This window comes from Mandrillus leucophaeus, unplaced genomic scaffold, assembly GCF_000951045.1.
Source record: "Mandrillus leucophaeus isolate KB7577 unplaced genomic scaffold, Mleu.le_1.0 Scaffold455, whole genome shotgun sequence".
In the NCBI taxonomy this organism is placed as follows: domain Eukaryota; kingdom Metazoa; phylum Chordata; class Mammalia; order Primates; family Cercopithecidae; genus Mandrillus; species Mandrillus leucophaeus.
Window position 1 is genome coordinate 1,529,166 of NW_012104865.1, and position 12,580 is coordinate 1,541,745.

The following is a 12,580-nucleotide window of genomic DNA, read 5'->3' on the forward strand; positions in this document are numbered from 1 at the left end:
AGGAAGGAAGGAAGGAAGGAAGGACGGACGGGAGGGAGGGAGGGAAGGAAGAACTTAAAAAGAGTAAGCTCAGGGTCTTGTTGCTTGGAAGAAAAATGTAAACTTTAGATGCTAGCTCAAAAGTCTGCTATGCTAGCTTTCAAGTCTGATATGAATCACAGCTCCTCATTTGAAAACCTATTAAAAATAGCAGCAAGTTTAATAAACAGCAAGCTAAATCTCTTGAGAATAATTCAAGCTGACATTGAAATGTGTGCTGTCACAATTTTGCTCTGTAGACTTAGACACGCTGCTATTTGCCCAGCATTGGGGAAGGGGAGGAGCACAAACCGACTCACAGTTCGAGATGTTGGAGGAGCGGAAGGACTTGTAAGGGAAACCATCTCCTGGATTGCTAATCGGAGTTTTAAGCGATGCAGTGGATTGCTGATTCCAATTTCTCTCTGGATCTCAGTGTCAGATAAAGCAGACATGATGGCACCACTCTTCACGTTGGCTCGGCAGGCTGCAACGTACCATGCAGGCATTCCCAACCAAAGCTGTTAGATAGGAAAAAATGCATTAACAAATTATAATAATAGTTGTCATTTTAGTGTCTCATATGCCAGCAATTATTTTATGTATTTTACATACGTGACCTCATCCCATGAGATAAAATGTTACCATTATTTTCCCCAGAGGAGATAGATGCACAAAGAAATTAAATGATGTATTTAAAAACAACAGCAAGGTAGTAATAGAAACAAGATTTGAAATTGAGAAATGCTAGCTCCAGAGACTCTATTTTAACTAATTCATATTACTAGTGATAAAAGTAATTGCTGCATGGCACCAAGTTCCCCTTTGTATGTAGGAACTAGAATGGCTACAAGCCACATTTGATAAGGGACTCAATTAATGTTTGTTTAATGAGTGGCTTCGATTTATAATGCTCCTTTGAAATTCTGAGTGAAGAGAAATTCTGTCACAGAAAGAGACAGCTGTGCCATAACCAGCCATGTGATTTTGATCAAAACATGCAGTGTAGCTAAGCCACATTTCCACCTACCTTCCTATACCATGTGAAAGATGTGTGAACTTAATTAGATGCTATATATGAAAATGCCTTTTGGAGAGTGAAATGATGTATTAAGAAAGAAGTTAAAATTCAAATCATTGAAAAACTAAAGAAAGTAACAAAATTAATAATGCATCAGAAATTAGAGATTTTAAGGCTAGGCACAGTGGCTCATGCCCGTAGTCCCAGCACTTTGGGAGGCCGAGGTGGAAGGATCACTAGAAGTCAGGAATTTGAGACCAGCCTGGCCAACATGATGAAACATCATCTCTACTAAAAATACAAAAATTAGCTGGGCATGATGGCGGGTGCCTATAATTCCAGCTACTTGGGAGGCTGAGGCAGGAGAATCACTTGAAACTGAGCGGCAGAGGTTGCAGTGAGCTGAGATCAGGCCTTTGCACTCCAGCCTGGGGACAGAATGAGACTCTGCCTGAAAAAAAAAAAAAGAGAAGAGAAGAGAAGAGAAGAGAAGAGAAGAGAAGAGAAGAGAAGAGAAGAGAAGAGAAGAGAAGAGAAGAGAAGAAAAAACAAAACAACAACAAACAAAGAGGCCAGGCGTGGTGACTCATGCCCGTAATCCTAGCACTTTGGGAGGCCGAGATGGCTAGATTGCCTGAGCTCAGGAGTTCGAGACCAGCCTGGGCAACAGGGTGAAACCCTGTTTCTACTAAAATTAAGAAAAGAAAAAAAAAAAAATCAGCCGGGCGTGGTGGCGGGTGCCTATAATTCCAGAATTCCAGTTACGTGGAAGGCTGAGGCAAGAGAATTGCTTAAACCTGGGAGGCAGAGGTTGCGGCTCCGAGACTGTGCCACTGCAATACAGCCTAGGGAACAAAGTGTAACTGTCTCAAAAAAAAAAAAAAAAAAAAGAAATTAGATATTCTGATTTTTAAATTTTGCTGTGAGACTCTTGAAAGACAATTAAACCAGCAGTTCTATCAACAGAGCACACGTCTGGTGCACCCTCAAGCACTGCGTGAATGCCAATCACAGGCATTATATTTCAGCACCTGAATAACATCACTTAAAGCGGGAATATTCTCCCATTTTCCCCCCATCATTAGTTATGAGTAAGAAGTAGAAAACACAACAAAAATGTAGCAGTTTATGTATTTGTTTTTGAATGTCCAAAAGATTGATTGATATTTTTTTGATATTTGTTGAAATAAATAGGTTGAACAAAGGAGAGAATTGTGAGAGTGAGAACAAGTAAGTGAGATAAAGAAGAAAAACTATAAATCAGTAAAATATGGTGCCAAGAGCTCTAGACCACAAATCAGAAGACCCGAGCCCTAATTCCTTTCCAGTCTCATTGGTGAGTCATGTAACCCATTTAAACCTCAGCCATATTTTCCTCATTTGTAAAATGAAGGAATCAAGCTTGATTATTTCTGAGGCATCGTGATAGCTGTCAAAATGATCTCTACCTCCTGATATCCATTCCCTTCTACAATCTCCTTCCTTTGGAGGTTGGCTTGGCCCAGTGATTTATTTCTAATAAATAGCTGATGATAAAAGTGATAGGATGTCGCTTTCCAGTTTAGGCAATAATAAAACTATGGCTTCATTCTTGTTAGTCCCCTTCTGCTCTCTCTTTCCCGCTGAGCTCTCACTCTGGAGCAAGTCAGATCTCAGTAGCCATATGGAGAGTCCCATATGACAAGGAACTAATATTTCTGGCCAACAGCCAGCAGGAAACTGAATCAAGACCCTGACCATATAAATGAGCATGGAAGTGGATTCTCCCCAAGTCCAGCCTTGAGATGACTGCTGCCCTGACTGATACCTTGATTGCAGTCCTATGAGAGACTCTGAGCAGAGGTCATTGCAAAGCTATTCCCAGACTCCTGATCCATAGAAGTCATGAGATCATAAATGCCAAATTTGGGGGTAATTTGTAAACAGCAATAGATAACCAGTACAAACATCCTTTTAGTTTAAAAATTCTACAACATTTAAAGAATATTTCTCTCTTTTGAAAAAAAAAATGCCAACAAATGAAACTTTTTGAGTCAGTGTGGACTGGGTTGTGATAGTGATAAGAGAAAATAAGGGGAAGATCTAAGTACAGTGTGTGACTGTACAGATTATGCTTTCTTCCAGTGGGTTAGGCGCAAATAATTGACCTTGACGGGTACATTATATATGACGGAAGATAGGACTTAACTATTTAGTTTATAAACTCAAACTGTTCAAAATAACTAACATCTAAACATATCTTCTTTGGATCCTAATGATTTTTTTTACCCCTGTCTTCTAAGATATTTGAATTTCCACACAAGTTAACATCACCCAGATGCCTGCCAATACATTGTTACCAATGTCATCCATAATTAGACCTTTAAGAGTCTTTGATGTGGATAAATGGAGTGTGAAGCATGGAATTCTCGCTGACACAAAATTCTTAACAGGCTGTGCACTCAAGGAGGAGCGAAAGGAGATGAAGTTAAAGCTTTCATTCATTGGATCACTCAGCTCATTCATCTTGTTTATTCCATTTCATAATTTAAGTTGCATTAGGAATCACATTATAGGCAATTTCTATGTACTCAGAATAGGTTTAATTAGCACAAACTTCACTGTCTGTCATCTCCTATCACCTTAATGTCAGTAAATCTGTTCTTTTTTTCTTTTTATCTGAAGGATTTGTTCGTTGCTTGCCAAAACAGCAGCGAACTCTTTGTCAAACTGCAGCTCATTTTATCGGAGAAAAAAACCGAACAAAGAACTGCTATCATTTCTGAGGTGTGATTTCTTAAGCATTTTGTCTTGTGATTGATTTTTTAAATATAGTAATTTTAAAGACACAGTTGAAAGAAGCAGCTCTGATCGCTAATATCTGATGGCTAATATGCCAAATTTCCCTGTCTGATGTGAAAGAATAAAGTAAAAGCAAAATACAGGCATTTTTCATTCAGTCCAAGAAAAAATACAAAGCATGTTTCTAGATATAGCTATGTAAGTCTATTTTTAAAACTAAAATGGGCTTTAATGTTTCGTTATTGATTATTTACTTAGCTCTAGCTATAATAAAATGAAGATAGATAATTTTATAATCCAAGACCATTTAAAACACTGTGTATAATTACCTCTGTCAGGCAAGGAAAGCCTGGATTCTTCTTTGCCCTGACACAGGCATATCCCAGCAGCTACTAGCAGCTCACAGAGAGAACTGAATAGAAGGGGCAGTGAGCACTACTGTAAAGTGACACAAAAGAGCCCTTTGCAGTCAAATATGTAGTTTCCTCAATGTCAGAATCGGTTTCTGCTGCCTTCCACCCTGTTCAGATATTCCCTTATTTTTCCAGAACACTATGTTGTACGGGAAATGCTAAAAACAGTTCTTCTTTATTGCAGCATTCAGTTTGGACACATAAGGGAATAAGGGGTGTGTCTTCTGTTTTATCCCAAGTGTCTAAACCTAGCTGGTCCCTAGGCTTTAGGGAATTAGGTTCAGCAATTAAATTATAGGCAAAGGAATGTCTCTCGGTATATCTAGGTGATCTTACTCTCTTGGATTACAGAAGTGTTGAATATGGCGAGGGTCTTCTCTGTAACCTGCTAATGAGAAAGGACCCTGGCGTAATGGATGTGAATGGATGTTTCCTTGCAACAATAAAACTTTGTTTCTTCTCCGCGGGGCGCAGTGGTTCACGCCTGTAATCCCAGCACTTTGGAAGGCCGAGGTGGGCGGATCACAAGGTCAGGACATCGAGACCATCTTGGCTAACACGGTGAAACCCTATCTCTACTGAAAATACAAAAAAAAAGAAAAAAAAAATTTAGCCAGGCGTGGTGGCGGGCACCTGTAGTCCCAGCTACTCAGGAGGCTGAGGCAAGAGAATGGTGTGAACCCGGGAGGCGGAGCTTGCAGTGAGCCGAGATCTCGCCACTGCCTCCAGCCTGGGTGACAGAGTGAGACTCCGTGTCAAAAAAAAAAAAAAAAAAAAAAAAAAAAAAATGGTTTCTTCTCTGGCTCTAGAAATGAAGAGGGTGTAATTTAGAGACACTTCCTTTTATCCCACTGCATGCTTTCTTCTGCTACAATCACAAACAGTGTCAGAGTAAAATCACAAACCTATTCCCTAGTAAGCAAATAGTCCCTTATGAGCAAATCCAGACTAAGGGGGCGCTGTGATTTCAGAAACTTGCCTTTACCTGTCTCAAATAAACTATCAACTTAGAAGTGATTGATTTAAGGGCCTCCTGGTTTCATTCTCTTACCTCTAGCCATGCGACCACAGTCGGCCCATCCCACTGGGCAAAAGGTAATCCCTTTCTCCGAGCTTCTTCAAGAAGTTCATGCCTGAAGTATATAGCAAAGATTATTAGTCAGGTATATGGAAAAATATGACTGTGATTATTTTTAATAACAATATTTTAAAACAACCAATCATCCTTTACAAGATTTTTTATGATACTATATAGAATAACAGAATTCCTTTTTCCTTTGAGTAATACACACACATCATCCATTGATTTTATTAGGAATGAAGCATTGACATAGAAAAGTAATTATCCCCAACATTTATTTATGAAAATTAGAACATTACGTGCTAATGGAATTAGAAGTGGAATTATATTATCAGCAAGTATCTTATCCCTTCAATGAGAAAATGGCCCAAATGTTCATATTCAAGTATGCATTATGGGATCTAAATGTGGCTTCTTCCATTTGCCCTGCTCTCTTTGCCTTACTATCTCCATGGCAAAGAAAATGCTTACATAGAGAGGCAGAAGATAAATTTGGTCCTTTTAGTCACATTCTAGTGATGTGGTTGATTTTAGTATGCCCTATGGGTCCAGGGGTCTATCTTAGGAGTTATTTGTCTGGACTAAGAAACTACATCTCACTTGGAGAAAACTCCAAGGTAGATTGATTTCTAACACTCGAAAGCAATGTAAGGTGTTAAATTCAAAAGTACACTGGTTTTTATCTATAATCACTACTGTTTTAATGAAATTAAAATATCTTAGTAACAATAAATTGTTGTTTTGATAACAAAAAGATGCAAAAGAACCCTGAAAAATGCATGTATAATTTCACTGACTCTTACTGATTTTTAGAATTGACATCCACTTACAAAACCAATTTGAGATCACTCATTATTGAGATAGTAGCTATGTGCTTTCATTGAAACTCAAATTGATATATACTTGGCAGGACTATGTTGGAAAATACATTCTTTTTATTTTAGTATGCCTTGATCTTACACACAGATGATAAAAACATGGTATAATAATTGCTTTATTTTGAATGTGTGTTTTATGCTTAGGAATATTTCATGAAAATCATTTATGAACCCCCAAATGGATAATTTGATTATTTTCTGCTATTAATCAATTAGTTACTTACTGTGGTAGACTATATTAATGTATTAAGATATATAATGAATAAAATGCCTTTCAACACAGGGTTTTCTGTGTTTGTAATAGAGGCTACCAAAAATGCATTAAAAAACCCCAAAGGGCAAACTACAAATTTAAGTTATAGTAGCTGAAGAGACATAAATCAACTGCCGTTTCATTTGAGTAAGGTCTGCGTGTAAGGTATTCAGCACCTGGGAAAGGGAACAGCAACACCCGTGCTCTGAATCTAAAAAAGTAGAAGCACTTCCTCACCTGGCTTGCTCTATCATCCCTCATTCCCTCAGGTCTCCCAGTGACATTCCTTTACTGAAAACCAGTTTCAAATAGCTTAGCCTCACTGTCACAGATATATTTATAGAAATGGATTGAAGGATCAAAAAAAAAAATACCTATTAGGTATTTATTGAATACCTGTTGTGGACTGAGACTTGTGTTTGGTGCCAAAAATAGATATGGGTCTAATTTCCTAGGATATACCCTGTTAAATGGACAAAACAAACACTTGAAACTGTCCAAAGATACCATACAATACAATACAATACACAAACAGCTGCCAACATGAAAACTTGGTGATGTACCTTCTGAAGTATGTCATTTTGGAAAAGGGGCTAATAGCCATTGAAGGTGTTGTGAAGGCATTGTGGCAATGGAGCTGGCTTTGAAGGGCAGCTAGGAAAGAGGTGGGGATGGCATTCCACGCAGGACAAGCACCAATGGGGAAGGTATGGGACTTAACATGAAATATGTGGAAGAAAATTTAGGGGAGGCCTTCACAGAGTTAAAGCATGTTGTAAGAGTTGTAATGTTAAATCCAGTAGGGAAAGGGACACTTCTAGTTATGTCATAGGTTAGGGACATTAAAAGGGAAGAAACAAATTTACATTTACTATTAGTTTTTGCTTCACGTAGTAAAAAAGCAAGGAAATATGCACATAACATTTTCAGAAGTGTATTATATGAGTGGTACAACAGCTATTTTTAAATATTAGAACACTTTCATTTTGAAACTTCTGACTAATTCCCTAGTAAAAATTCCACTAGAAAGGCCAGATTGATCCTGTTGAGTCTGATCATGTAACTTCTCTGCTCATAACTCTCCAATCACTTCCTGTCTCACTGGGAATAAAAGCCAAAACAGCTGCTACAATCTATTCTACCTACGTCATCTCTCTGCCTAAACTCCCACCTTAGTCAGAACACTGGCCTCCTTGCTGTTCTTTGGAAACAACCCAGGCCTCTTTTCTGCCTCAAGATCTTTGCAGCTCACCTGGAATGCTCTTCCCCTCTATTTCCACATGGTTGACTTTCTCGGCTACTTTAAATCTTTACTCAAATATCACCTATTCTGAATGTCTCCTCCCCTACTCCCTGAAAACCCCACCTAAAAACTCCAATAAGGAATTTCTTATCCCCATTGTTTGCTTTATTTTTCTCCAAGGTATTGCCATTCTAACACAGTATGTTATTTACTCCTCATTCTGTCATCTGCCAATAAAATGTAAGCTCAAGGAGGCTCTTTGTTTTCATATATTCTGTTCAGAGATGAATTTGAAGTCTAGAAAAAGGTCAGGCACAGAAGAGGTACTAAATAAATATTTGTAAATGTTAAAGAAAATGCCAATCAGTGTTTATGTTTAGGTGCTTCTTGTTTCAGTAAATTGTGTTCTATAATGTTTTGTTTTTGTAGTCCAAATAGCTTTTTCTATTTTACCTTATAACCATGTACAACATTTTATGTTTTAAAGAACGAAATGTTTTTCTTGTACCTTACCTCCCCTTGAGCTTTTTGTTTCCCACTTTCTCACAATAGTACTGATTCTAGCTGATCCCAAGAGTCTGATCTGTCTGGGTCTCCTGGTGAGAATTTGGTTAAGAGGCAACCCAATGTGCCCAAATCGTTCCGTTCTATGAACAGAAATATTGATAATACACTTGTTTGGGAAATTATTGAGCAATATGCCCACTGAAAAAGTTTTATTTTCTTTGGTTTTGTTTTGTTTAAATCACAAACTCTAATAGCAGGATGACTTAAGTAATCGCAGTCTAAGAAAATGAGATAAGGGAGCTCAAATCCTTTGGTCTACAACTGTTAGGGCAAAATCTCTAGCATCCGTCTTAGGGCTGACATACTTGAGATTGTGGAGAAATGGAACACATGGGAGGGATGGCTAGGTTTTACATCAGGACTGTGTACTACATGACGGTAACTCTAGATGTGCTTTTCCTTAACCTGAGAGAAGTATCAATTGTGTAAAAAAGAACAGCATTGAAATTTCCAAAGCAATATTGCATTGCATTATTATTCTCAATTATAAAATAATCTGCACCATACAAAATTTATAAAAGGCATATATCTGGGCATGTTGACTTGAGAGAGAAGCAATGCTAGAAAAATAAAGCAATATGGGCAATGCTATAATAGTTGGAAATAACTGAATTTAATACATGATGATATGCTAACAGATTATTAAGGGTAGCATTAATTACATAAGGGCATGCTTATTCTCATCAAGTTTTGGAGTTACTGTCAGAAAAATAGTGATCTGAACTGTTTAAGAAATACTAAATGACAAACTGATTTGGAACAAACAAGCCTTTTGGATATACTGGTGTTCTCTGTTCAACCTGTCCATGTATGGAAAGGGATTTAGTCTGGAATGGAGTTTCTTTGCAGCTAGAATTCAACTTTTTTAAAGGTCAAGTGACAGTTCTTCCAGAAAAAGGACAGGATCACTTACCCCTGTACAAATTTAACTCTGAAAATTATTCTCTTTCCCTGTAGGCCTGAACCATAATTTAGTGTGTTTTTAAAAATAATTTCAGACAATCAAATATTTGACCATCTTTTCCCAAAGGATCACTTGTGCATCACTAAATTTTGGGGCATGCATTTCAGGTTTAAGATTCAGAATAGATTTTAGAGGACATCAGCAGTACTTCCTTTTAGAGGAAGTGTCAGGCATGGAGGTGTTATCACTTGTGTCAAAACACAAACAAGAAAAGTACTAATTGCAAGAAATAGTTATTTTGAATCAGTACAACTTCTGAATCATTGTGCATTTTCAAGAAACACTCTTCAATAAAGAATGCTGTTAGTATCCTCCATAGGACTCAAGCTGTCCTATTATTGATATCAGTAAGTTACTGTGACTAGAAAGTGACATTTTAGGAGGCAACATGTGGTGAGCACTCAGGTCTGTGAATAATTTGCAAGCCCATATCTAAATGTGCAGAGGGGAGGCTGCACTTGCTATGCCTGAACTGAAGACAGGAACAAAGGGTTGCACACATTACATAAGGGCATGCTTATTGTCATCAAGTTTTGGAGTTACTGTCGGAAAAATAGTGACCTGAACTGTTTAAGAAATACTAAATGACAACTGATTTGGCACAAACAAGCCTTTTAGATATACTGGTGTTCTCTGTTCAACCTGTCCATGTATGAAAAGGGATTTAGAAATGACTAGACTCAAAAATTTCTAGATAAAAGATCAATAGGGTCTAAAAAACGTAAATAAATCAAGAGCATTTGCCAGGCTTCGGATTTCTAACTTTTAATCCAGGCTAATTAAGCAGATGGGTGCAACTTTGATTAAATGACTAAATCCAAATGGAAATGCCTGGATCTTCATTTTTAGGTTTTAAGTCTCTCCTTAACAATTGCAGTTGTGGTCTAATTCGTATATGGGTAGGGTCTCTGGCTCCCATCTCTTGCATTTTTATGCCATCACATGCCTTCCTGCCTTATCTCCCTACACACTTTGTCCTGATTTTCATGATTCAACAAAAATGCTTCCTTTCTACATCCATCCTTCTCTTGCCCTGGAGGCAATATTTACCACTTTCATACACAGGCCCCATAGTTCTAAGCAATTTTCTCTATAGTATCTTTTATGTTTTATTGAATTTGTTGGTTCACAAGTTGTGATTCCCAACTCCATGGGCTTAAGAGCAGAGACTTCATATGCTGTGTGTCTGAGTTGATTAGGGGTTCAGTCATCTAATTTTTATAGACTTACTATGTGCCGTCTTTTGTCTTCAGCAAGCAAAGAATAAAGCCAAGTGAATCTCTGACCTCAAAGACCATACATTCCAGTGAAGAAGGAAGATTTGTATAAACACATATACACATAAATAAACAAAATAAGTTGAGCCATTGTTATGTGTTCTACAGAAGGTAAAATAGACTAAGGTAGTAAAGTAGGCAATGCTTATAGTGTTCTGGGGACATAGATGTCTATGACAAGGCAACATTTGAGTAGACACATGTACATTGAAAAGTGGCATGGAGTAGGGGTATGGTGGAATATGTTTCAAGCAGAAACATAGTATAAAATTCCTATTAAAGGAGTGGAATTAAATGTTTGAGCAACTGATAAAAGCCAAGAAAGGCCAGTGTGACTGGAGTGAATTGAAGGACAGGGGAGTTGGGGGTGGAGGAAGACGGAATTGGAGAGGTAAACAAGAGAAAAGTAAGATCATGTTGGGCCTTGGGAGCTGAAAAGGAGTTTATTCTAAATGTAATAAGAAGCCATCAGATGGTTTAAGCACAAAAACGTAAAATAATTTGTACATTATAAAGATACTTCTGGCTCAAGCACGGACTTGAGCCAGGTCAGAGTTGTGAGAGCTAAGGATACAAGTTAGAAGGTTGTTGCAATTTTCAAGTAGAAGATAATGGTTGCTTGGCACTGAGCTGTGGCAGTAGAAGTGGTGAGAGGTTATTGGAATAGGGATTGAGGCATACAGCATACATTCAATAAATTGTAACTGAATGAAAGAATGCATGCCAAATTAACTTCTTACCAGCTATATGTTTTTTGGCTACGTACTTAATCTCTTTGAGACTCAGTCTTCTCGTATTTGAAGATGATTATAAATTGATCTCAATTTATAAGAACTAAATAAGATAATATTTACAAAAGCACCTAGCAGCCAATATGTATTCAATAGATACTAATTTCAGTTCTCCATTTTTTCTTTTTTTCCCAAAGCAATTCATTGTATGTGCTACCATCAGATTAGCCTCCTTAAAGTAAACATTTATTAGCTTACTATATAACTCAAATTTCTATAATGGTTTTTAATTTACTATTGAAATAATGGCCTTCAAGGTCATTCTTGATCTGCCCCTAAATTGTGTTTCCAGATTTACCTATTGTATCTCTTCTCTCTAGCTATAATGGATACCCACCATTCTTTGCACTTTACCTCTTCTGTTCTACTGAATTTCTCTCCATTTGGAAGGGCCTTTCCTCAATTCATACCCTTCAAATCTTCTCCATCCCTTGAGTGATGCCACTCATATCATGTGCAAGACTGTGGTAGACAGTTCACTGTATGTACACAGGCTTATTTCCTCTACACCATAATCCCCTGCAGGCATGAGCCATGTCTCACTATTTAAAATTACTTATTAGACAATCCTTTCCATAAATAGCTATCCTATTGGCAACCATATTGAAATGGTAAAACTTGAATTTGTTAGTGTTTGTATTTGCAATTGTGAAAAATGAAATTAGTTACTCAAAAAAGTCACATACCAAAGGGAACAGTATGTCTCCTCCTCATTCTTCCCAATGTGGGTGGTTTATCTCTGTCAGTGAAAAGATACTTTATTCACAGACCGCTTACTTTAGCATGCTATTCTGGGACTGCCAATTTGTGGTATGACTGTCCAAATACCATACAGCACTGTCCCCTCTGTCACTTATGATGGCCATTTCATTCACCTTCTATTTGATGACTGTCATTTTCCCCTTCATACTTTCTAATGCCTCTTCCTTTACTTTCTACTGTCACTGACACCACAGTTTTTTCTCAGCCTTTAATTGGTCCTTATCTCCAGGCTTCTTACACTGATATTTAAAAAAATCTGCTTGGAAGACAGACTTTATAGCAGAGTGGGTGACAAAGTGACTCCTAAAATCAAATCGCTTGAGCTTGATTCCTTTGCGCGTCCTTTTGGGCTGTGCATCCATAACAAGTCACTGTATTTTGCTGTGGTTCAGTTGCCTCATATGAAACCATGAAGCTGATAATAGTACCCATTTAATAGGGTTTTTACAAAGGTTTCATAAGAAAATATGTATAATATGATTACAACAGTGCCTCCCACAAAGGCAGTGGTCAATAAATGTGAGTTTCTTT

General features: G+C 37.6%; 1 protein-coding gene across 4 annotated transcripts in view; it reads right to left on the reverse strand.

The window, feature by feature from the left end:
• The window catches only part of PPFIA2 (protein tyrosine phosphatase, receptor type, f polypeptide (PTPRF), interacting protein (liprin), alpha 2), a 542,959-nt gene that overhangs the window by 37,411 nt on the left and 492,968 nt on the right, over positions 1-12,580 (reverse strand). For all 4 annotated transcript variants that reach the window (XM_011994387.1, XM_011994389.1, XM_011994390.1 and 1 more), the window contains 2 exons: positions 5,285-5,366; positions 339-539 (listed from right to left, as the gene is read on the reverse strand). In XM_011994387.1, coding sequence (XP_011849777.1) covers positions 339-539; positions 5,285-5,366 — 283 coding nt within the window. The remainder of the gene's footprint in view (positions 1-338; positions 540-5,284; positions 5,367-12,580) is intronic.